The 27,443-nt window shown below is 33.1% G+C and overlaps 1 protein-coding gene across 1 annotated transcript; it reads right to left on the bottom strand.

Moving 5' to 3' along the window:
• Positions 1–1,840: 1,840 nt before the first annotated feature.
• On the bottom strand, positions 1,841–2,874 carry LOC108452048 (E3 ubiquitin-protein ligase RHA2A-like). The gene has a single exon (XM_017749780.2). It carries the CDS (start codon positions 2,644–2,646, stop codon positions 2,155–2,157), a length of 492 nt encoding a protein of 163 aa, XP_017605269.1. The 5' UTR covers positions 2,647–2,874; the 3' UTR covers positions 1,841–2,154.
• Positions 2,875–27,443: the final 24,569 nt, after the last annotated feature.

Genomic DNA, 27,443 nt, shown 5'->3' with positions numbered 1-27,443 from the left:
ACTCTTATTCTCAATTATAAAATCTTAAAAATTAGAACATATAAACTAATTCCTAATTTATCTCATAAATTCCAACTTAATGGTCTCATTCATAAATTCCATATCAATGTTCTCATCTTTTACCAACATAAAAAAATAAAAAATTAAAATAATCAAAATAACATGTCGAGTAAATTACATAAAAATAAATCTAATAAACCTAAAACACACATAACAAATAAATTATATAAAAATAAAACATTATTTGTACGTAACATAAATAGGCTTTTTTACTTCAATAAACATTAAAATAAATTATGAATGAATGAAAATATAAAATAAATACAAACATACCTTAATAGTTCTTTTAACCAAATAATACCTTACAAAAATAAAATTAAAAATTAAATCAACAATAATAACAACAAAAATAAAATAAATTAACATTAATTTATAACAAAAAATATATTTTCTTAAACACCTAATCTTCCCTAAACAACAACCTCTCCTTTCCTTTTCTATTTATTTTTTTTCCTTCTCTTTCTCCTTCCCTCTCTCTATTCTCCTCCTCTTTTTTTCTTTCTTTTTCCCCTCCCTCTCCTTCTCCTTCTCCTTCTCCTTCTCCTTCTCCTTCTTCTTCTTCTCTTATTTTCTTTCTTCAAAAACTCTCTTTCGACCAAAAATAGAGCATTGGGGACCATTATAAGGTCCCCAAACACACAACTCACAGGCAATGACCCGTCCTATCCCATCGCCTGACACCAGTGCCGCCTTTGGAGATGGTGTGACCAGTGCCACCTCTATCAGAGGTGTGACCAATGGGTGCTGCCTCTTCACTAGGCATGACCTAGTGCGATGTCGTATCTATGACAGCGGATCGGGTTTTGGGTCCGGTTTGTATCATATACGACCTGTATTTTCTATTCATCATTGCGGATTAAGTTACCTCCACCATTTTTTTATTTTTATTTTTTTTGTTTTCATGCAAATTCTGTCAGAATACTAAGGTGGTGCTGCCTATGCACCACCCTCCACCCCTTTGAATATATCATTTTAGTACATAATTTTTAAAACATGTAATTTCAATATATAATTTTTAATTTTATATTATATAGATAAAAAAACCGGTTAGATGAATCTAAGTAAACTAATTATTGGTATAATGATTATAAATCACTTGCATTATCTAAGCTTTTCTGTTAGTAATAAGGTTATATGTAATTTATGGTGTCATAATGATCTCATGGTATTCATGATTTTTATCCCAAACACGAGACGTCGTTTATCCAACTTAACATAGATAGGATAAATCGGTTAATCCAGTTTTTTAATTTGTTTTGAGCTTAATATAAATTTGGTTAGGGCTAGCTAGTTGGGTTTGTATAATGAAATCAATCTATTCAATTCCAATTAACCAAAAGAACCACTTTAATCAAAATAGAATATATCCGTTAAATCAATTTTACACACGCGTGAAGACCAACAAGAAAATTGAATAAGAGACACTTTACAGGAAGTAACTCCATAAAGATCCCACAATTGTACTACTTGGAGAAGATGATAGGAAACTACTGTACATGGTACTCAATTATTACATCAAATATAAAATATCTCAACCCGTTTTGTAGTTGCCAATACTACCATAAATTCGAAATCTTCTTCCCCCCCTATTTTCTTAATATTATATTGAAATCTAAAACAACTTGGGTTCTTATTTTTCTTTTTTCAAACAATATCACATAAAATATGCTTTTTTTATTTACCTTAATAATAAACTAATAAGATTACCATAAAAGTAAAATCATAAAGCATCTTCACCCTCACTACTTCATGTAAATAAATAGCAATCTGGTCTTGACAATTTGTACACAAAGATAACTATTTTCTTATTGGACTAAAAAAAAATACATAAAGTAAATAAAAAAAAAAGACTATTTACAGCAGTGAAAAAGAAAATTCTTCAAAAAAAATTTCTAAAGAAAAAAAAACAAAAAAAACCCTACAACGGAGAAAAAGGGTTCTAAAAAGCAAAAGAAAAAATAGTGGTAAGAAAGAAAGTTGAATGACAACCCCCTCAAAACAAATAGTTGAAAACAAAATAATACCCAATCCAGCCGGAACCTAAGAAAAGGGGGGCAAAAACACTAAAATTCTAAAATCTTGGTCGGAATCTAATTAACCCAAAGAAAACCAGGCAAGCAAATCTTCACCGACGCGTCTCCGCGTGAAACCGACGCGCTGATCGATTTTGAGAGGGGATCGACAAACCGGGCAGTTAAATTTTAGTTGATCAAGCCAACCATCAAAGCAATCCTTATGAAATACATGGCAACAATCGAGTTTCCTCACCTGTTCCCCATCTCTTAGGCTGCACAAGCACACAACACAATCAGAGCCCTTTCCTACCCCGCCGCCACAGTATTTGTAGGAGAAAGCCTTGTTTAAGTTGAGCTGCTCGGTGAGTACGATGAGACTGGCGAGACCGGAGCCAAGGACTCCAACATCGTCGATGGTAGTGGGCTGGTCTGGGCAAGGGAGAAGGCCAATCAAATGGAGGGAAGCAAAGAGGAGTCTTCGGAGATAACCGACGCAGTTAGCGATTATTGCTACGAGAAGAAGCGGGATCGAATCTGAGGACACGTCGTTCAGCTGGCTTTGTAATCCCATCTTTCTTTTTTAAGTTTCAGAAAATGTGGAAGTGAATTTGTAGAAAAATAGTAATATGTAATATGTGTGTGTGTATATATATTTATAAGTTGAAAGGTGGAATGGAAGAGATTAGATTTTATATAAGAGAAATAGAAGCATACAACGATAAGAAAGAAGAAAAGAAGAAAGAGATGATGTAGGGAAAAGAAGAGGAGAGGGGAGGAGAGGCTAAAGAACGGGAGATTAAGGCCATGTGTGGTGGGGTCCGCTTGTTGAAATTGTTTATTTCCTTTTTCCATGTTTTAATACTAACTTTGTTGTATACATCACAAGTTGTGTATTTCTGTATTCCTATTCTTATTCTTTATGTAACTTAAGATATCAATAACCTCAAACTTTTAATTTTTCAACCAACCATTTATGTTACATAAATTTTAACTTTTTATCTCCTACTTCTATTATTTTTATATTTTTTATGATTAGCAGTTATATTGTTTCTAGAATTAACGTGGGTCGGGACACCCATTCAATTTGAAGATCCGTCTGAAAAGTGAAAAGATTTGAGTAAAAATATAGGCTCAAAAATAAGTCAGATGTCGAGTAAGATATTTTGGCCCAAACTCAACCCGAATTGCCTCAAAGTTTTTTTTTTATTACCATTTTACTATTATATTGTTACTATTTTGTTGCTATTATTTAGATATTATATAACTCTTGTTTTATTGTTAATTCCATTACAATTTTAGAGGTATTTGTTTGTTAAGTTGAAACTATTAGTGTTATTAAGTATCAATACTTTTTAATATATTTTAAATTTGTTGGGAAATATTCATTTTAATATTTTTAGTGTATTTGATGTATTATATTTTTAAATTTATTTTATATAAAAATAATATAAAATTTTTAATACTGTAAGGCTAAATTGGGCTCAAGTTTAGTATTTTTATCTAGACTAAGTTTGGATAAAATTTTAGACCCATTTTTTGAATCAAGTCGAGTCCAAACTTAAAAAATAGACCTAAAATTTGACATCGACCCTACTCGACCCATGATCTAAGTTTAATTTTCTCTGCAATTATTAGGTTGCTTAAATTCCGTTTATTTCAATTTAATAAAACAGAAAAATTGAAATGATTATAATTTTGTAAAATTTAAATTTAAATTTAATTTGGATATGAAAATATGTTATATGACACAATATTATAGGTCAAAGTAGTGGTAAGCTCCATATGTTATATTGAGATTATCAAATTGGTGTTATTAAAAATTAATTTTTATTTTCTTCTTTTTTAATTACAATAATAGAGTAAAATTCAATACTTTTTTTTTGAATTATAATAATAAGGTAAAATTCAACAACTAACGTAACTAGCACGACTCGAACTTAGACTATATTTAGGATAATGAATACCATTGACCATCAGGTCATCACATGAGATTTAATTTACATCAATTTCTAAAATAAAATAACTTATAAGGTAAAATAGTTCATAAATGAATTTTGTTTGAAGTGCTAAGTTTTGTTTTGATTGCAACTTATGCATTTCAGATTGGATATGTGATATAAATAAGAAGAACACATTTTCAAGTGATTAATTAGTGTGTGTATATATATATAATTGTAGTCCTCAAATATGGACATAGAAATGTATGTTGGTGGGAGTGTGACCCAAATAAGTGGGAGATCTGAAGCACATGCAATGCACCATTTACCATAAACATGGTTACCTTTTGTCCAACTAATTGAATATATATAATCAGATGTCATAAATAGTTCTAAAACCCAATTCATCAACATTAATTAATATTCATGTGTGTTCACACTTTAAGGCCTCATTCTCAATTAAGTTCCTTACTATTATTATACTTTTGATGTATTTTTAATATGAATGTCGGCTATTGATAAAGCTTGGACGGAAATGTGGCCTTCAACCCTTTATTTATTCATCAAAAGAGCTTTCGTGATTATAAAATTGGAGTGGATGGACAATTGGATAGATAATCCAGATTTGATGTAAATAAAATCAATTAACCTAAATTATTTATTATTATATCAATAATTAGTTAATTTTATTTCATTATTTTAATTGATATTTTATTACGTTAGTGAAAATTTTATGTAAAAATTAGATGTGATTTTGATTTTTTTGTATGTAATGTGGCTTTAGTTGAATTGATAAAATTGAGATAATTAAAACTCCGATGTATTGAGTTCAAATCCCATTTTGTACATGTAATTTTTTCTTTTTAGAATTTATATAAAAAGTTAAAAAAATATATCTTCAAAACATATTTGTTGCTTTATAAAAATAAGGGTTTTTGGTAATTTCATAATTGAGTTGAAACCCGATTGATGGGTGGCATCAACTCAATAAAAGCCTTAAGAGGTCGACTCCTTCAGGAAAAGTCTTCCAAGTGTCGTCTGCCGAGTAGTCAACCGATCCTCTAACAACCAAAGATATTATCCCTCCGTGGAGGGATTTTGTCCCTTGTACTCTGTTGAGAGCCAACGTGTTGTGAGCAATTGCCCTGTGGTCCTAGTTCATAGAGTCAAGAGTGCCTCGGTGTTGCACATACAAGTAGAGAAAAAGAGAAAAACAAGCTCTCAACTCAAATGAAAGAAGATGATTTTTATTGAACTGATGAATAACTCCAAATGGTTCTAGCCTTTTATATACTTTACAATACCTAAAATTAGTAAGCTTAAAGCAAAAAATAGCAAAACTAAATACAAAAATAATCTTCAACCATATTTGGTAATCCCTAATTTTTAAAGATGATTTATTTACCAAATATAAAAATATCTCAACAATCCTTCCCTTGTACTTTTTGTTTAATACATATTTACTACTTGATGTCAAAGGCCAAGTATTTTATTGAACTTTGACAAATGATGCCAACTTGAGAGGTTTGGTAAATACATTAGTAACTTGATCCTCACTTATGCAATATTCTAGTTCAATTCTCCTTCATTGCTAAGATCTCATAGAAAGTAATATTTTACATCAATATACTTGTTTCTTCCATGCAACACAAGATTCTTTAACAACTTGATGGCTGAGTTGTTATCAAAGAAAATTGTAGTTGTTCAAGGATTCTCCTAAGCCAAATAGCTTGACAAGCACAAGCTGTAGCAACAAAAAATTCAACTTCTGTGCTTGATAATGGATTACTTCTTAGAAGACCATGAATTAGCCCCTCTGCCAAGCATAAAAAAATAGTCTGAAGTGCTCCTTCTGTCATCTTGATCTCCTACATAATCATTGTCGGTGAAGCTAATCATGTTTGAATTTTCACCTTTCTTGTAGAAAATCCCAAAAATCCTTGGTTCCTTATAAGTAGTGAAGGATTCTCTTGGCGGCTAATAAATGTTTTTCAGTTGGGCTCTCCACGTACCTACTAATAAGACTCACAAAATACATAATGTTTGGCCTTGTAGCAAATAGATACATCAAACTGCCTACAATTTACTTGTAAAGTGTGCTATCCACCTTCTTCCCATCTCCTTCTTTAATTAGCTTTAAGCCAAACTCAGTTGGAGTGTTGGTACAATTTTAATTCATCATCTTGAATCTGTCCAAAATTTCATTCACATCTTTTTCTAGGGGACAAAAATTTCATGATTGGATTACATCACTTCTAGGCCAATGAAATAGTGCATCTTCCTAAGACCAGACATCTCAAACTCATCCATTATAGATTTCCTGGAATCAACAAACAAGGCACTATTATTCCCAATAAAAATAAGATCGTCAACATATAAGAACACAATGAGCATTTTCCCATTATCTCCAATTTTAACAAAAAGTGTATGTTCATATGTACATTTTTGAAACCCCAGTTTCAAATAATAACCCTCAATGCGACCACACCAAACATGTAGAGCTTGTTTTAGTCCATAAAGAGCTTTCTTCAATAGATAAACTTTATGCTCATCTCCAACCTTAATATAACCAATTGGTTGTTCAACAAAGACCTCTGTCTCCAAGTATCCAAGTAAGAATGTTGATTTGACATAAAATTAGAAGATAGCTTAAGAGTTTTGTGCTGCTAAAGCAATCACCAATATGATGGTGTCATGTCTTGCAACTAGGGCAAAAACTTTTGTGTAATCCACACCAAACTCTTGTTTATACCCTTTAACTACTAACCGCGCTTTACACTTGTCAACCTTCCTATTTTTCCTTCATCTTCGTCTTGTAGACCCACTTTACTCCATCAGTCGGCTCCCAAGTATCATTCCTTTCAATGACTTCGATTTCAACATCCATTATCTCTTTCTATTTTACCTTGACAACACTTTCAAAACTTATTGGGTCACAATTTGAAAATAATGCAAAATGGGCAATTGCATCACCATTTTCTCCAATTTCGGTTACCTCATAAACTTACATCTATGCTAACTTTCTTCGAACATGACAAAGTGTTTCAGTTGCTGCAAAAGTTTCTTCTACATGTGTAGGCAATACTTCAATGGCTGGCGAAGAAGTATTCTCAGGCTTTTCTTCAACTTCATTATCACAAAGGATTTAAGTAGGTTGCATTTCATCCCAATCCCAAGCGTTCTCTTCATCAAACACAATATCTCAGCTAATCACGACCTTCTTTGTCATAGGATTGAACAATTTGTATGTATTTGATGTTTCGCTAATACCAAGAAAGACGTTCTCACCTCTATCATCAAGCTTTTTCCTTTTTTCCTCTCGGGCATGTGAATAGGCAATGCACCAAAATTTTTTGAAGTGACCTACCATTGGTCTCCTTACACTCCAAGCCTCCTTTGGAGTCACATATCAAAGAGCATGAGTGGGACTCTGATTCAAGATGTGAATGCCCTAATTTACAGCTTCTGGCCAAAAAACTTATGGAAATTTCCATCTTGCTAGCAAACTTCGAACTGTGTTGATAATTGTTCTATTTTTTCCTCTTTAATACACAATTTCTTTTTGTGGTGTATAAGCAATTGTGAGCTGTCTTTAGATTCCATGAACAACAGAAAAATCTTCAAACATCTTAAAGCAATATTCACCACCACGATCAATTCAGAAAGCCTGAATGGTTCTTTCCTTCTCCTTTTCTACACGAGCCTTAGAGCTTTTAAATACGTTAAAAGCCTTTGAATTTTCTTGTAGAAGGTAAGCCCGAGAACAATCATCAATAAAGGTAATAAAATACCTTTTACCTCCATTAGAAATTGGATTTATTGGCCCACAGATGTCTGAATGCACCAACTCTAATGCCTCTTTTGATCTTCATGACTTGCCTTTGGGAAATTGAGATCGATGTTTTTTTTGCCAACAACACATTCTTCATAAACTAGAGAGAGAGTGTGGTATCCCTAACTTACTACTGAGTTAGGAACAATACCGGATCAGGTTAGGTATACTTGATAATTTTAGAAATATATAAAATAAGAATTTTTAAGTGTTAGAATATAAAGTAGTTAGAGCAATAGAAAATTAAAAATACTCTTGAAATAAGAGAAATTAATCTGGGGTATTGACTTAATTGTAAGAGAATAAAAAGTCTTGGAAAAAAAGTAAGAACATTAAAATTTCATTTTACCAAAATAATGTATGATTCATGGATGGTATTATAGAGAAAGTTGGAAGATTAAATGGTAATTACTCAAACAAGATAATTATGGTAAATGTAATGATTAAGGACTATTATGTAAAAAACATGATTGGGGAGGGTTATGGGTAGTTCTAGGTATTGTGTCAAAAGATTTGGTTCAAGAAATATAAGATTATTTTTGTTAATAGGATTATTGAAATATAAGATTTTTAGTAAATTACTAAGAATGTTATATACCTTGTTTGGTTCATTTGGTCAGTAATGTAATATTTTAGTATTTAATTGATGTAATATGTGATTATTTAAAAGCACATTTTACTAAATTGTCTTCGTTATAAAATTTATTTTTTAGCATGATTAATTCCTTTAATTTTTAATTTTAATTTTCATAAAACTGTGATAAATTATAATAATTTTTATTACACTTTATATTTATTAATAAATATATGATATTGGAGTAAATTTATTAAATCATAACTATAATAATTTATGAAAATGATTGCATGACCAAATAACTTGTCATTACATAATGAGTTGTGGTGCAAGTTGTGCCCACATGACCAACCACAACTCGTTTATACATCGATTCTATTGGTTGGCAGTTTTCAACTTTATATTTATCATTATGTTTTAACTTATCTTATAAGCAATAAAAATTGTAAAATTTTTATATATAACTAAAAGGAAATATATCTCTATCATATGAGAAGAATTAGCGACCTTGAAGAGCTCTATTCCAAATATGATTCTTGAAGAGTTCTTATCCTTATCTTAACAACAAGTTATAAACAAATTTTAATCCAAACATGAGATTTGAAATTAAATATAGACCTTGAAGATAATATATTCGACAAAGCTTTCAGAGATAAATTTTAAGATAAAACTTTTAAAATTAAATAAATTTTATCCTACTTTACATGGAAGATATTTTGAACTTAATCAAGGGAGATTTCATAATTCATATGTAAATGATCTAATTTGTTGGAAGGAATGCTCTGAGAGACAGATTATATGTTCATAGTAAGGAACTTTTTTGAATGCATTTTTATTGTTTATTCACCTATGAGTGACTAGTTAGCAATCTTTAGTAGGAGAGGTTATCTGGAAAGAGTTCATACTGAATGTGCTAAGGTGGGGCTGTAATTCCTTGAGGGTTGGGGTAGACTGGATTAAATAATTTTTTATACTATAAGTTTTCTAGTAGATTTCTTCTCTGGGCTTTGCCCCATAATGGTAAGTGGTATTAACAAAGACTATTTAAAGAAAAAAGTGGTATTGAAATTATCCTTATATCTTAAAATTTTAACATTTTAGAGAATGTGAGATTACCAATTTTGAAATCCAAAATAGTAATTACATTTCTGAAATGTAAAATTCTGTTAACCATAAGTCGTTTTACAGTTTAAAAACTATTTCAAAAGTTATTTATGATTAAAATTTAATGACCTTAAAATTGAATAAGTAGAAATGAAAGGTTAGCTAAAAATAATCGAATTGTTGATTAAGGCAAAAGTCATGAGTTTTTGAGTATTTAAGTTTAAGTTCTATTATATATAATTACAGTATGTGAGTTTCAGTTTTAACATATACATATATTATGGATGAATTTTCTTGAATCTTTTCGATATTCTATCTATTATGTGTTGTTTTTATTTGATTTTCCATTATAATTATTTAAACATATATTTATATTTATATTTTAAAAATTTTAAAACTGAATTATACTTTCTTAATTATTTTAACTGTAATAATTAGTCGGTTGGAAGTAAATCTTTTCAAGACGAATCAAGACAAGTCTTAAAAAGTTCTTTTTCCCTATTGATGAGATTCAATTTAGCTCCATATGATCAAATTTGACATTTACACTGATTACTAAAGAACCCTCTCCAAATTTGATAAATATTATATAATTTCTAATATGAAAACATCAAATTATTCTTTTTATAAAATTATTTATAGTCTCTCATTAATCTATAAAAAAATATATTTTAGTACATTTAAATTCATGTCCTCTTATAATAACAATAATACTTATACCAATTAAACTATATTTCAAATCTTCTAAAAAGTTAATTTTTATCTTTCTTTTTATAAGATATTGATTAGTCACTATATATATATATATATAACATTTCAATTGTCATTGTTGAATAAAAATATTTGTGAGATGTGAATAAAAACATTGATTGAATGATTGAAAAAAAATTAAGTGGTTAATTACGTGCCGGTGAGTGACTATATAAATTCAAATATCTTCTTATAATCCGACAATTTCCACGGTCAAGCCGACCACGTCTTATTAATTCCACCCACCTTTTTTTTTTTTTTTTTGTAAACTTTGTTCGAAAGTTTCAACCAATTAATCTAAAACACCGTGGCTGAGTATGTGCATGAGCTGATGGAATATGTGATGTGTCCATTGGATGGTAGATAGAAGAAGAGCCTAGAAATTGCAGAATTTTTATTTCACACTACTTTTCGATAGAAATTAACTTTTTGGTACCGAAACTCAACGTTGTTATTATAAGTATCGTTTACCATTACAATTTGAGAGTTTTGATTGATCCACATGCCCGAATAACTTAGATAACAATAACATGCTCTCCCTTTCATTTTCTACCCTTTGCATTTTATTTACCTTTTCTCTTTAGTTTAATATAATAACAAATGGAAGGCAACCATATATTATATAAAAATAAATTAATTTTACACACTTTTAGGATTAGTTTTATGATTAATATTTTAACGATTTAATCGTTATATTTTATAATCTATTTATGTAGATCAAACATGATATGAATTTAAAATTTTTAACTATTTGTTTAATATTAAAAATTTAATTGTTGAATATATATTAATATATAAAGTATTTTAGATCAATATGATAGAGATATCGATCGATTTGAAAATTTAGATGTACAATAAATATAATAATATCAATAAATTCAACAATTAAATTGTAAAATATTTAACCAGAGATACAAAATAAGTTGATTTATATGTTGTATTCTCAATTGATTTTGAAAACAAAATAAATAATTAGATAATCATATTTTAATTTTTATTCTTATGAATTATACACATTAAAATTTAAATAAATTAAAAACAATTAACTTATTTGATATAAAAATCTTATTAATTAAAATGATAAATATATTAAATTGATGACAAAATTCGGAACATGAACGCTACAATTATATGACTAGATCCAACACTCGCATTGTTAAAATATTAAATAGATAACAAAATTATAAAATAGTATAAAATAATTTTATTTTAGGAAGTATAAAATTAATATAATTTTACAATAGCCTAAATTCACCCTAATTCATAAGCCCTCCTTAAAGTTAATAATTCAATCTAAAATCCTCTTAATACAAAATTTTTACGTAACTTACACACTACGTGCAACAGGAAAAAAGTTAATTAAAATAAAAAAGGAAAATGCTTTAAAGCACTCTTTTTTTGGGGAGACTTGGAGGATTTTTTTCCCCTTTTAATCTACACACAATATTTTCTCAAAATGTTAACTTAAATTTTTTTTTCTCATTAACTACAGTTGATTATATCCAAAACATATTTTATCATAAGAAAATAGAACTTTAATTAGGCTTTATGCATTTTTTAATTAAACTGGGCTTTAACTTAAACTTTAAAATTTTTAATCATAACTCAAAAAGTAATGCAACTAGGCTGAGTTTTTTTTTCTCGATTATGTTTTATCTTTCTAAAATAAAATTTTTAAGATGGAGTAGTAGGACAATTATATTGATTAATAATTATAGAGATAATAATATTCAAATTATTACTACTAATGATAATGATTATATCATTAATTAGACATAATTTGGATCAAAATAAATTTAAACAAAAATTTAAATGAGATAAAATTTAAACTAAAACAAATTTGGACAGTGTCTATGTATCCTTTACATAGAGTGAGACTTAGAACATAAACACCTAAAACATTTCAATCCAAACTTAATTTGCCCATAAGTAAAACCTTAAATGCATTGATTTAATATGAAAGGGTAGGCAAATAAAATCATTTTGAATAAATATGAGTCCAAAAAATAAAAAATTATCTATACTATTATAAATTTTTTATTAAGTTGATGCAGTGTTTAATTCAGTTAAAATTTTTATTAAAAAAAACTTATTTCTTTTTATTAGGTAAATTATATTATTATGAGAATATTTTTATATTTTTAGAAATCAATAAAATTTGAATTAAAAATATTATAAATATCAAATCTTCAACTTTATTATTTTAAGAAAACCATTTTTTTAATTTTTATTAATTTTTAATAAATATATTTATTATATATATATATAAATAAAATCATAGTGATAGGAGGCATTTAAGCTACAATTCTTAAGAATCAAGAAAAAAATCATAAACGTTTTTATAATTACGAAAAACATAGTAATGATAAGGAATTGCAAATTGATTAATTAAAAAAGGAAAAAGGTGAAAAAAATAAAATGGAAGGGGCCGGGGAGTGTGGCCAGAATCTCCGGCATGCTTGAGGGGTTGGGTTATTATAAAATACTAATAATGAAACCAATTATAAGTAGAACAAAAACAAATCAATATGTAAAATTAATAAATAAATAGTTTTTTTATATAAATACGATGTGAAGTTTGAAAAGAGATGGGATTAATTAAAGATGGGACAAGAGATTTGGCATGATCGCTTTGGTGGTGTGAGATTAATATTCTATTTTCTAATAAATTGTTTAATGTTCAACAACAAACATAATCCGCAATCTCTACCGTCCACCAAGATCCGCGTATCCACCGTCACACTGTTAATATAATATTTGGATCTTTCAAGAAAGTTGATAGAGCTTATGGCGGACCCGCATCTCATCACTTAATTCTCCTTTAATTTCTTTCATTTTATTTATTATATTTCTTTTCCTGGGCCTGCCGCTTTTACAGATATGGGTTTCAATTTCTCTACCCAATGCTTGGGTGATTAGAGCCCTTTGTATGGGCGATTATTTTAATATTTAATTTTATTGTCATTGTTTGTTTTACATTAACCGTAAATAAATATACTATTCATCTAAAAGGTCTTCTAAAAATAAGTTCATCTTTTTCTTTTTAAATTTATTTTTGGGCTTTAATATATTTGTTTAACCCCTTCTAAATACCAGATAAACTTTTTATTTTAGGAGATGGTGGTGTTATTTAAACTAAATTGAATGATCGGATTAGGTATCGGTCTTGATACTGACTTTGAATTAATTAGATCACAAACTAATATAGATGGATTAAACCAACTAAAAATTGATTAAATTGATGGTTGAATCGAATGATCTAAATTTTTAAAATTTTTAATCGAATCATTTAGATTTATCAAATCGATTAACCAATAATCTAATTAATTACATCAACCAATTTTAATTATCAATTTGCAGTTTCAGCAATCAAAGCGTGAAAGCTCCCACGGCATTGTACCAATAATCTTTCATCAAATTCAAACGAAAAAATGAGTTCAGGTTGTGGTTTTCACATTTAGAATTTCAAAACCATGATGAAGCCAGAACACAATTCTAATCCAAAAACAAATTTATGAAACACTAAACTAATATATAAGAATAGAAGACTAATTTTTTTAAAAATAAAATCTAGTGGAGCTCCTCTGTTCTTTTACACTCCACAACCCAACAAATAAAAGGAAAGGAGATTTTATATGCAACCCAAATAAATATGGTTGTGTATGAGTTTTTAATATCCTTCCTTCGGGTAGAATTAACTTCATGAATTTCTTTCAAAATAAGCCATATTAATTAAAAATTGTTTTGTATTCCACATAAGATATTAGCATGTGTTTTTCTCAACAACATCAATTTAAAAATTCTACATAGTCAACTCACATTTATATTGTTATTTTTTCATTAAAAGTTAAGTAAATTAATTCAAATTAAACATTAAAGGCAAGACTGTTCTAAAAGAGAATAAGGATCAAATTATTAAAATATAAATATTAGTGGTTTTTTTTGTTATTATACTAAAATATTATAAATTAGGAATATGCTCCACTTGCGGAATTAACATTTAAAAATTTAAAAATTAAATTATTTTGTAGATTTTTATTCTCAAAATCATATTATTTAATATTTGGATGAAACTAACTTAAAAAAATATTTGGTGTAAAAATTATGTACTTATGTTAAATATAAAGATAACTTTTATGAGACATTTTAATGATTTTGTAACACTCCTAACTTGTATCCGCTGCGAATAAGGTTACATAGCAATACCGGAATTTTCATTTCAAAACGAACAAGATTATAACTTTTCCAATTCATATAATTAATCATATCAAAACCAATCTATAACACGCATATCGTTCTAAAAACACATTAGAAACAAGTCGGGACTAAATCAAAATATATAGAATTTTTCAAAAAACAATGAAAATTTTCAAAACTGCATGAGTCACACGGCCGTGTGGGTATTCAAAGTAGGGACACACGGCCGTGTCCCAGCCCGTGTCCATGCCTATGTAACTCATTGACTTAGGTCACAAGCAAAGCCACACGCTCGTGTGCCAGGCCGTGTACCATTTGAAATGACCTCACATGCCCATGTGCTAGGCAGTGTGCTTGGCCGTGTAACAGCCTAACTTGCAACCCTTTGAAAGTTATAGCAAAATGGGCTGAGACACACGCCCGTGTCTCTGTCCGTGTGGACGAAAATAGGCCATTTCCAAGCCATTTTTCTCACCCATTCAAACATGTACCTACAATAACTTTTACATAATTAAACAAACCATCAAAATGCATCAAAATCATGCATAATCAAGCTAATCATATATGATACATTTGCATACAACCAATATGCCCAAAGGCACCTCAATGACAACATATAAACATATATAACCATGTGCATCATTTAACCAAAAATTATCACTTTGTTCACATACCAAAGTCACATCTACAAATACCAATTTACCATTTAGCAAATAGCATCATAACTCATATATGTCAACTACATTTTCATACCAAAATGACTATATTCACTTCTATCATCTAAGCATCAATAAACTATAAATTCAACCATTATAAGGCCACATACACATAACAACATATTCAACCATTTCAACTATTCAAAATACCAGATTCACAAGCCAAAACACATTAGCTAAAACAAATGACTACTTCAACAACTAAAATACCTATACATGCCATTATAACCAAACCTAAAAACATCCAAAAGTACCGATATAGCCAATGGATAGTATGGTATAACTCTGACAATCTTCCAACCCGATCGAGCTTTCGATTATAAACCACGAAAAATTACATAGAGTAAGCATAAATACTTAGTAAGTTCGTATAATATAAAACACAATTTACCATTGTATCATATATTAAATAATTTAAACATGGCATAATCCAATCACAACTTGGCCAAAGATTAAGCATATACACCAAACACTTTAGCCATTTAATTATATAACATAGGTAATAAAATCATGGATGACACGACATTTAATCATGTATCATATGCATATATCTTCCATTTCACTATCAATATACCATGTATCACCATTCCAATAAAATTCACATGCATCCATGTCTTAGTTTGTATCGAACTCTTACTATTTCCTTTTCGAATAATGCCCGATGAACCATTTAGAATACCATTGGATACCCAGGATAGCTCACACATAGTGCGCGAACTCATATAATTGTAATTCGTTAATTCCTGTACATGTATGCTTAAACGAGCTGTAGGTCAGAAAGTAGCTATACGATATTGCTTACACAAGCTGTGGAGTATCCGCAGTACATGCCAGACCTCAGCCAATGGTAAGACATTCAGGACCAACACCAGAATAATGTAAACCTTAATAACATGTCATTTGAATCCTACGGATTTGTAACACCCCTTAACCATATTTAATGTCGGAACAGGGTACGAGGCATTACCAGACTTACAACAAAAACAATCATACAAATCGAGTCATAAATTTGCGTCCAAATTAAAACCATTTGTAACACCCCAAACTCGGCACAGACGTTATGACCGGATCCGACATGCCACATCGAAGCGTTCAAAACATTTTATATTGTTATCCAGAAAAACTTAGTGTTTTAAAAGATAATTTCATTATAGGTTAAAGTGAATGGAAGCTGTGCACCAGGTAGGAAACCGAAAAAGAGGTGGTGAGTCCATCGGACTGCTTAAGTACCAAGCTCCCTTCGAATCCAATCCTAGACATGCATACCGCCATTGCCTCCAGTACGTGGACAAGCCACTTTCAGTACTTCCTCCGTCAATATCCCAATCCCATGCATCAGATAATAACAACATGGCATGCAGTAAATAACAACAATCAAACATGCATTTAGGTCAATTTAACCCTAGGGGTATTTCGGTAATTTATCTACTAGGGGTAAAACTGTAAATTTTCCACTTTTAAAGGTATTTCAATAATTTATCTATTTTAGGGTTTTTCATGCATATTCCTACTTTTCACGTACTAACGAATCACGCATCGAGGGTTCTTACCGAATTGGGCTGCTGGCCCACATTCCAATTTTGGCCCATTAAGCCCAAAAATATCGAGGGCACAGAAATCATGCACTTTGTAGTCCAAATTTTGCAGCTTACCAAAAACATTAATCGATTTACCTCACGAGTATTCGCACACTCGCAAATCTACAAAATACCAGTTTTCGGTATTTCGGCTTTTCGACTTTTGCCGATCCAGACTAAGAAAGAGGGTGTTAGTTACACACCTGTTTGCGATGATATGCTCACGAGATCCACACACTAACTGCCTACAATTGGATTACTAACACATTAATCTAACTATTCAAATACGAACTACGTATTAACCCCTTACAATATTCGGCCAACCACACCTACAGATCATAGTAAGCTTATAAGAAATCAATAAGCAACTCATTAACAAATTTTTGTCAATGTTTACCACATAATCATAATCTCACTGCAAGCTGTCTTCCTGAACAACAGTCACTAAATCATTTATAACTGGAGCTACAAAACTCCAAATCAAGTGCCGTTAATTTTACCTGAAAATATACTCATATATCTTCTATCCATTAAATTTTCAGAATTTTTGGTTTAGCCAATCAATACCAGATTTTTCTCAAAGTTTCGCATGTTTCACTGTTTGACTAATCTGACCACTCTTCATTACGAATCAAATTTCTCATTGTACAGAATTCAAAATATGTTCTCGTTTATTTCATTTGAAACTAAACTCAACAAGCTTTAATTACATAATTTATTCAGCTTCTAATTCATCTCCCACAATTTATGGTGATTTTCCAAAATCACGTTACTGCTGCTGTCCTAAGCAGATTTATTACCAAATCACTCTTTCACACCTAACTTGCATGCTTGTTATTTAAACATGTATATCACCAATCAATCATCACATATCTATGATTTTACTTAAGTATAATCTCCATTTCATCATTTTAAAGCATAACATGTTAGCCGATTTTTCCCCTTAGCATCTAAGGCACATGCATGCTCATTTGTTTGGCTCAACTTCACCTATCTTCCATTTTTCATCAAAAGAACATGAAACAACAACCATTTCCTTCATTTTAATTCATGACTAAATGCTCACAACACAACTAAAAACCAAACTATATTTCAAGAGTTAAGGTAGAATCAAGAAGAACTCATGAACATCAAGATAGAAGCAAACTACCATGAACTTACCTTCAATTTTCTTCCCCAAGTGACCGAACATTCAAGAGCTTTCTCCTCTCCTTTCTCTTCTCTAACTTTCGGCTATGATGAAAAAAGATGGACAAAACTTTGTTCTTTTCACCCCTTTTTCTTTTAATAAAATTTCATATTTCATCTATTTAATTCTTTAATACAAAAGACATGAAATGCCCATCATGGAACATTTACCTAAACCATTATCATGGAACATTTACCTAACCCATTATCATGGAATATTTACCTAATCCATTATCATGGAACATTTACCTAACCCATTATCAATTTGTACCATGAATTATGGATATCAAGTGCTCATATTGTCTACAACAACATGATGGTTGGCCACTTCATGTAAAATGGGAGGTTTGACATGCAAATCCTCCTATTTTGCACTACTATTTATTTGGCCACTACAAATTAGCCTGTAGCATTTTCAAACATTTTCACATAGGTCCTATTTCATAATTTCACTCACAAATGACAAAATCAAATCATGAAATTTTGCCAACATTCACAGAATTCCCGAAAATTGGGGCGTTACAACTCTACGCCCCTTAAAGAAATTTCGGCCTCGAAATTTGCCTAATCCAAATAGTTGAGGGTATTGTTGGCGCATAGTCTCTTCTGATTCCCAAGTAGCTTCTTCCCTTCCATGATTATGCCAAAACACTTTCACTAATGGGACAAATTTCCTTCGAAGAACCTTAACATCTTGAGCCAATATTTGCACAGGCTCCTCCTCAAAGGTCAAATCAGTCTGAACTTCAATTTCTGCAACTGGCAGGACATGAGCAGGGTCAGAACGATAACGCCTTAACATGGAGACGTGAAAAACATCGTGAATCCTACCTAACTCTGGAGGCAATTCCAACTGATAAGCCACTGGGTCTACTCACTTCAAAACCCGATAAGGCCCAATGAACCGCGGACTCAACTTGCCCTTCTTACCGAACCTTAATATATTCTTCCAAGGAGAAACCTTTAAGAAGACCATATCACCTACTGAGTATCAATCTCCTTACGCTTCAAATCCGCATACGACTTTTACCTATCAGATGCTTCTTTTAACCGGTCCCTAATTATTTTAACCTTATCCTCAGTATCAGCTACCAACTCTGGTCCAAGAACTTGTCGCTCTCCTAGTTCGGTCCAACAACTAGGTGTACGACACCTTCGTCCATGCAGTGCTTCATACGGTGCCATTCGAATACTCGCCGTAACTGTTATTGTTATGCGCAAATTCGCCAACGGCAAGTAATCCTCCCAACTACCTCGAAAGTCAATCACGCATCCCCTCAACATGTCCTCCAGAATCTGAATAACCCTTTCCGATTGACTATCAGTCTGGGGATGGAAAGCCGTACTAAAATTCAATCGCGTCCCCAATGCCTCATGCAACCTTTGCCAAAACCGAGATGGAAATCTGGGATCTCGATCAGAAATAATTGAAACTAGGACTCCATGAAGTCGCACAATCTCCGCCACATACAACTTGGCTAACTTTTGAAGTGAAAAGTCAGTACGAACAGGTATGAAATGGGCCGATTTGGTCAACCTATCCACAATCACCCATACCAAGTCTTTCTTTGATAGTGTCAAGGGCAGCCCACTCACAAAGTCCATGGTTACCCTCTCCCACTTCCAAAGTGGTATCTTCACTGACTGTAACAGTCCAGAGGGTAATTGATGCTCAGCTTTCACTTGCTGGCATGTCAGACATTTTCCTACAAACTCTGTTACTTCTCGTTTAAGTCCAAGCCACCAGTACAATTCTCGTAAGTCGTGATAAAACTTGTTCCCTCTAGGGTGCATGGCACATAGTCCCCTATGAGCTTCCTTCAATATTGTCTGCCTTAAATCAGAGTCCTTTGGAACACAAATTCTTCCTCGGAAACACAGAACTCCTTCGCCATTTAACCTAGACTCAGAAGTTTCCCCTTCCTTAACTTGTTGAAAACGAGCAACCAAAGACTCATCTTCCAACTGCTTTTCCTTAATCTGGTCCACCCAGGTTGGCCTTACTTGCAATTCAGCCAACAAACTGCCATCATCATACAGACTCAAACGAGCAAACATTACTCTTAGATCAGATACGATTCTACGACTTAAAGCATCGACTACCACATTAACCTTGCCTGGATGATACTCGATCGAACAGTCATAATCCTTAAGCAACTCAATCCATCTCCTTTGCCTAAGGTTCAGCTCCTTCTGAGTCAACAAATACTTAAGACCCTTGTGGTCTGTGTATATAATACACCTCTCCCCGTACAAGTAATGTCTCCAAATCTTAAGTGCAAATATCACTACCGCCAACTCCAAATCATGAGTAAGATAGTTCCCTTTGTGAGGTTTAAGCTGTTGTGATGCATATGCAGCCACCTTACCCTCCTGCATTAACACGCAACCCAAACCCACGTGTGATGCGTCACTGTACATAGTAAAATCTTTCCTGGACTCATACTGAATTAACACAGTGCTTCAATGTAACTTTCTTCAACTTCTCAAAAGCTTTCTGCTGCTTCTTAGTCCATACAAACGGCTCTCCTTTCCTTATGAGTTTTGTCAGGGGTACTGCCATAACAGAAAAACTTTCCACAAACCTTCTGTAGTATCCTACCAGTCCTAGGAAACTCCGTATTTCAGACACTGACCTAGGCGGCTTCCACTCCAAAATCGCTTTAATTTTTCGAGGGTCCACCTTAATCCCCACAGCAGAGACCACATGCCCTAAGAAGGTTACCTCCCTCAACCAAAATTCACACTTGCTGAGCTTCGCAAAGAGTTCCTTCTTCCTTAACACTTGCAGCACTATACGGAGATACTCATCATGTTTCGCTTCAGTTTCAGAATATACCAGGATATCGTTAATAAAGACGACTACGAACTGATCAAAAAATGGTTGGAACACACGATTCATCAGATCCGTAAATGCTGCAGGATCGTTCGTCAGTCTAAATGGCACAACTAGAAACTCGTAATGACCATACAGAGTCTTGAATGCCGTCTTATGGATATCTGCCTCTTTGACTCTTAACTGATGATATCCAGATTGAAGGTCGATCTTGGAAAATACAGAAGCTCCTCTAAGTTAGTCAAACAGATCGTCAATCCTTGGCAGTGGATACTTATTCTTAATTGTCAGTTTGTTCAACTGGCGATAATCAATGCACATCCGTATTGTACCATCCTTCTTCTTCACGAATAGCACCGGTGCTCCTCATGGAGACACACTTGGCCTAATGAAGCCCCTATCCAACAACTCTTGAATTTGAGCCTTTAACTCCACTAACTCTTTCGGTGCCATCCTATACGGTGCGATAGACACAGGCGCCGTTCCAGGCAACAAATCTATTCCAAACTCAACTTCTCAGTTCGGAGGCAATCCTGGAAGCTCTTCTAAAAAAACATTTTGGAACTCCTTTACGGTCCTAACCTTATCCACTGTCAGTCCCTCCTCTTCCGACTGACTTACAAATGCCAAATAGGCCTCACAACCTTTCCGAATCCACTTCTCGGCTCTTAATGCCGATACCACATTGGACAAATAATCCCTTCGCTCACCTATCACCATAACCTCCTCATCCTTTGTGGTCCTTAACACCATTCATTTAGCAGCACAATCCAGAGTCGCTTTATGCTTAACAAGCCAGTCCATTCCCAAAATGAGATCAAACTCTCCGAACGGTAACTCCATCAGATCTCCAGGGAAAATCCTACCTTGAGTTTCTAAGGGTACATCCCTATACAGTTTGTCTACCCTAACCTAGTGACCCAAAGGACTTAGTACAGATACCCCACTCACAATCTCCTCAAAGCAGTCCAAGTCGTCCATAATCCGTTCTGTGGCCTCCAACCAATATTCCGCCACATTCGGGGCTATACCAGACATGCCCCTAAAGATCTCTGCTCCGTTAGCTCGAAGTCATTCAGAAATAGATCCCCGAACTCCATTGCCTGTACTTGCCCCGGCAACCCTTTCCAGAACACGAAGCATTGCCTGTGACAGGGCATCATCCTTGGCACTGCGGTCATGAGACTCTACCTCTGTTGCCGGTGGTACCGGTGCATCCACCTCCGACATATGTCTCGAAGACGAAAATCTCGCTCGAGCATTTCTTCGGCTCCGTCCACGGCCTCTTGTACTCATATCGTATTATCTTGATTACGAATTTTTATGCATCAATAATATTCCGGTGTTTATTACGATATTTTATGAATCGATAAGAGTTCGAGTTTGTTTTCGCAGAATCAAGTCTAGCTACGCTTTGATCTCTTATCGATTTTCCTATGGTTTCAGATCATCCTATCTAGAGTATCCTAATAGGGTTTCAAAGATGCATGATAATTCAGAAAATATTCGAAAAGTTCAGAGTAATACTTACAGGCTTGGGCCGGAGATTTGAAATGCCACCTTCTAAAGATCTAAATTTTTAAAATCGACTTTTTCGCATTCTTTATAAAATTTTCGCTTTCGAAAATCTTTGTTTTTGTAAACTCATTCCACAGCCGAGTTGTTGCAACCTAGGCTCTGATACCACTAAATATAACACCCGAAACTCGGCCCAGACGTTATGACTAGATCCGACATGCCACATCGAAGCGTTCAAAACATTTTATATTGTTATCCAGAAAAGCTTACTCGGTGTTTTAAAAGATAATTTCATTATAGGTTAAAGTGAATGGAAGTCAGGCACCGTAGGAAACCTAAAAGAGGTGGTGAGTCCATCGGATTGCTTAAGTACCAAGCTCCTTCGGATCCAATCCTAGACATGCATACCGCCATTGCCACACCTTAACGTCATGGATATTTCTAGGAAACCGATTTGATTAAGTCCTTTTAGGAAAAGTGATTAATTTTGGAAAATATTTTCATTATGGAAGCTTTGCTCTTTCGTGTTATTTTGAAATCAATTCTTTGTTTTTGAAAGCGCCTAAAGCTATCCAATTTCAACAGCTTAAATATAAATATTACCTATCTTAATAAAACATATAAAACCATCAAAATAAATAAGCGGCCTTATTACATTTAAAAGCCCAAAACCTCAAACGTAATTAAAAGATGTCCAGTTCACCGAAGAAAATCAAACTTTCGAACGGGTGGCCACTCCGAATTCCCTCACGACTCCAAGCCCACTATGGTTGGGGACTTCTGCGTGGATGAAAATAAAAGGGTGAGTTTGGGAAACTCGATGTGTAAGGAAAACCTATTCAAAGCCCAAGTCACTCAAGCCTATTGGGCCTATTCCCATTCGTGTAACAAAGGGTACTGGACCGAGCCCTTTTCAGATTATAATAAACCGGGCCTTAGCCCTTATTCAGATAATGATGGCCCATAGGCCCATTTCAAAATACACGCAACATCAATAACATATGCAAGCCCATTTGGGGAGACTACTCAACCCACCAACCATTACACTCCACTCGCATCACCCTACACTCCATGTAGGAATAGCTTAACCCACCCAAATTTAACACTCCACAGATTGCGGCCTTCTTTGCTCGCTTATCATAGAATTGAGGCAAAGCCTCCAATCGTGGACAAGCCACTTTCAGTACTTCCTCCGTCAATATCCCAATCCCATGCATCAGATAATAATAACATGGCATTGAGTAAATAACAACAATCAAACATGCATTTAGGTCAATTTAACCCTAGGGGTATTTCGGTAATTTATCTACTAGGAGTAAAACTGTAAATTTTTCACTTGTAAAGGTATTTCAGTAATTTATCTATTTTAGGGTTTTTCATGCATATTCCTACTTTTCACGTACTAATGTAATCACGCATCGAGGGTTCTTACCAAATTGGGTCCGTTGGCCCATCATTCCAATTTTGGCCCATTAAGCCCAAAAATATCGAGGCACGTAAATCATGCACTTTGCAATCCAAATTTTGCAGCTTACGAAAAACATTAATCGATTTACCTCACGAGCATTCGCACACTCGCAAATCTACAAAATACCGGTTTTCGGCATTTCGGCTTTTCGACTTTTGCCGATCCAGACTAAGAAAGAGGGTGTTAGTTACACACCTGTTTGCGATGATATGCTCACGAGATCCACACACGAACTGCCTACAATTGGATTACTAACACATTAATCTAACTATTCAAATACGAACTACGTATTAACCCCTTACAATATTCGGCCAACCACACCTACAGATCATAGTAAGCTTATAAGAAATTAATAAGCAACTCATTAACAAGTTTTTGTCAATGTTTACCAGATAATCATAATCTCACTGCAAGCTGTCTTCCTGAACAACAGTCACTAAATCATTTATAAGTGGAGCTACGAAACTCCAAATCAAGTGCCGTTAATTTTACCTGAAAATAGACTCATATATCTTCTATCCATTAAATTTTCAGAATTTTTGGTCTAGCCAATCAATACCAGATTTTTCTCAAAATTTCGCATGTTTCACTGTTTGACTAATCTGACCACTCTTCATTACGAATCAAATTTCTCATTGTACAGAATTCAAAATATGTTCTCGTTTATTTCATTTGAAACTAGACTCAACAAGCTTTAATTAAATAATTTATTCAGCTTCTAATTCATCTCCCACAATTTATGGTGATTTTCCAAATTCACGTTACTGCTGCTGTCCTAAGCAGATTTATTACCAAATCACTCTTTCACACCTAACTTGCATGCTTGTTATTTAAACATGTATATCACCAATCAATCATCACATATCTATGATTTTACTTAAGTATAATCTCCATTTCATCATTTTAAAGCACAACATGTTAGCCGATTTTTCCCCTTAGCATCTAAGGCACATGTATGCTCATTTGTTTGGCTCAACTTCACCTATCTTCCATTTTTCATCAAAAGAACATGAAACAACAACCATTTCCTTCATTTTAATTCATGACTAAATGCTCACAACACAACTAAAAACCAAAATATGCTTCAAGAGTTAAGGTAGAATCAAGAAGAACTCATGAACATCAAGATAGAAACAAACTACCATGAACTTACCTTCAATTTTCTTCCCTAAGTGACCGAACATTCAAGAGCTTTCTCCTCTCCTTTCTCTTCTCTAACTTTCAGCTATGATGAACAAAGATGGACAAAACTTTGTTCTTTTCAGCCCTTTTCTTTTAATAAAATTTCATATTTCATCCATTTAATTCTTTAATACAAAAGACATGAAATGCCCATCATGGAACATTTACCTAAACCATTATCATGGAACATTTATCTAACCCATTATCATGGAATATTTACCTAATCTATTATCATGGAACATTTACCTAACCCATTATCAATTTGTACCATGAATTATGGATATCAAGTGCTCATATTGTCTACAACAACATGATGGCTGGCCACTTCATGTAAAATGGGAGGTTTGACATGCAAATCCTCCTATTTTGCACTACTATTTATTTGGCCACTACAAATTAGCCTATAGCATTTTCAAACATTTTCACATAGGTCCTATTTCATAATTTCACTCACAAATGGCAAAATCAAAGCATGAAATTTTGGCCAACATTCACAGAATTCCCGAAAATTAGGGCGTTACACCATTTGTATTCAATCGTAATGTCCCTAATACGAGCCTACGAGGCACAAAACATACTTTAGAAGTGGTTTGGGACTAAACCAAGAACTCAGGGATTATAAAACTTAGAAATTTTTTTCTATGAGCAGAGGTTACACGCCCGTGTGGTTTAGGACACGCCCATGTGGGCAGGCTATGTGGTCACACACGCTCGTGTCCCTAACCCGTGTAACTCTCTGTTTTACAATGCATGAACAAAATGAGGTAATACGGCCAAGTCACACGCCCGTGTGCTAGGCCGTGTGGTTAATTTAGTTTTCATAAAAATAAGTGCAGACTTCACACGGTTGGGACACATGCTCGTGCTTGAGGCCTTGTCCCTTACATGACTGAGACACACGCCCGTATCTCTTCCCGTGTGCTCAATTCTAAGCATTCTGTTGCTTAAAATTAAGGTGCAAGGGACACACGGCCGGAACACATGCCCATGGGGAAGACCGTGTGTCACACACGGCCTAGACACACGCCTGTGTGTCTACTCATGTGGACAAAAGAAAGGCTATTTACCAAGCCATTTGCCACCCTCATTTACACATGCACTTACACCATTTCAATGGCACAATTCATGGCATACTTAGGCAACCAAAACATCCACAATCATGGCTAAAGCATATCATTTCATTGTCAACACTTAACCTACTTATAACATCATATTCTACCAAACCAAATCATACCAATCTCACAACCACAAGTATCAATAACAACACCTTCTTCAAGCAAAGTTTTGTTTAAGTCTTCTAACATATCAAAATACCAACTTAACCATTCAACAACAAAACCAAAGGGCCACATTCAACCATTTACTAAGCATTGATAAACCATATCACCAACAAAGCATTGGCACATGCATGCATATATATATATATATATATATATATATATATATAAGCTTACAACCAATTCAACCAAAGTAAGCCAAGTTGCATAGCCAAAGGACACATTAAACATTTGACAATTACAAGCCAATACATTTGGCCAAATTCATAATGACACATATAACAAAATGACCAAGTCCCTATACATGCTATATACTCAAAATGCTAAATTTCATCAATACCCAAAATGATAGTTTTGATAGTGTGAGGCGAATCTTCGATGATCCCTAATCCGAGCTAGCTTGGCAGCACTATAAAACATGGAAAATAAACAGAGTAAGCTATATAGCTTAGTAAGCTCGTATGTAAGAAATAAGCAAACCGTCTCATACATCAACATTTAAATAACAACATAAGATAACTGTAGTTATTCATAATCTCATGGCCTTAATTCACTTCTATCATAACTTACCTTTAAGTCATTATCTACAAATTTTACAATCATAAGCTTATTGTACATACCTGTACCATCTCGAAATGAAGTTACACATATTCTCATCTTTGACATACCCGTGAACCACTCAGAATAATAATGTCGGATACTGGAGAATTTTGCACACAAAGTGCCACATACGTAGCCAATGCTACCTAAGTCTCATATCTCATAATTGCTTACTCTCGAGCTATCGACGGCCCTGTTCACACAAGTTGTCAGTCCAGATGTAGCTATACGGTGCTGCTCACACAAGTTGTCAAGTAGCCGCAACATATGTCGGTATACTCAGCCACCGGTAGAACATACAGGACCTGCACCCGGATTACATAATCACATAACACATGGTAACCCTAGTGACATGTCACTTGCATCCTAATCTATTCCTAAGGTTCAAACGATATTTCTTACTTGTCGAATCATTTTCAAATTCGTTCGTAGAATTAAACTCGTCCACATAGTCAATCATACAGTTCATGCAATATTAAAGCATTTAAATACAATTACATTAAAGCTTATTTAACATATGAACTTACCTCGGTTACAAAAATGGCTATTAGTTCAATTTAGTCCACAACCTTATTCTTTCCCCGGTTTAAACTCAAACTTTATTTTTCTTGA

The sequence above is a fragment of the Gossypium arboreum genome, chromosome 5 (assembly GCF_025698485.1).
Source record: "Gossypium arboreum isolate Shixiya-1 chromosome 5, ASM2569848v2, whole genome shotgun sequence".
Classification (NCBI taxonomy): Eukaryota; Viridiplantae; Streptophyta; class Magnoliopsida; order Malvales; family Malvaceae; genus Gossypium; species Gossypium arboreum.
This window is presented reverse-complemented; position numbering and strand designations above follow the sequence as displayed.

Coding starts and splice junctions, on each gene's coding strand:
- LOC108452048 (XM_017749780.2), bottom strand. CDS start 2,646: ATGGGATTACAAAGCCAGCTGAACGACGTGTCCTCAGATTCGATCCCG.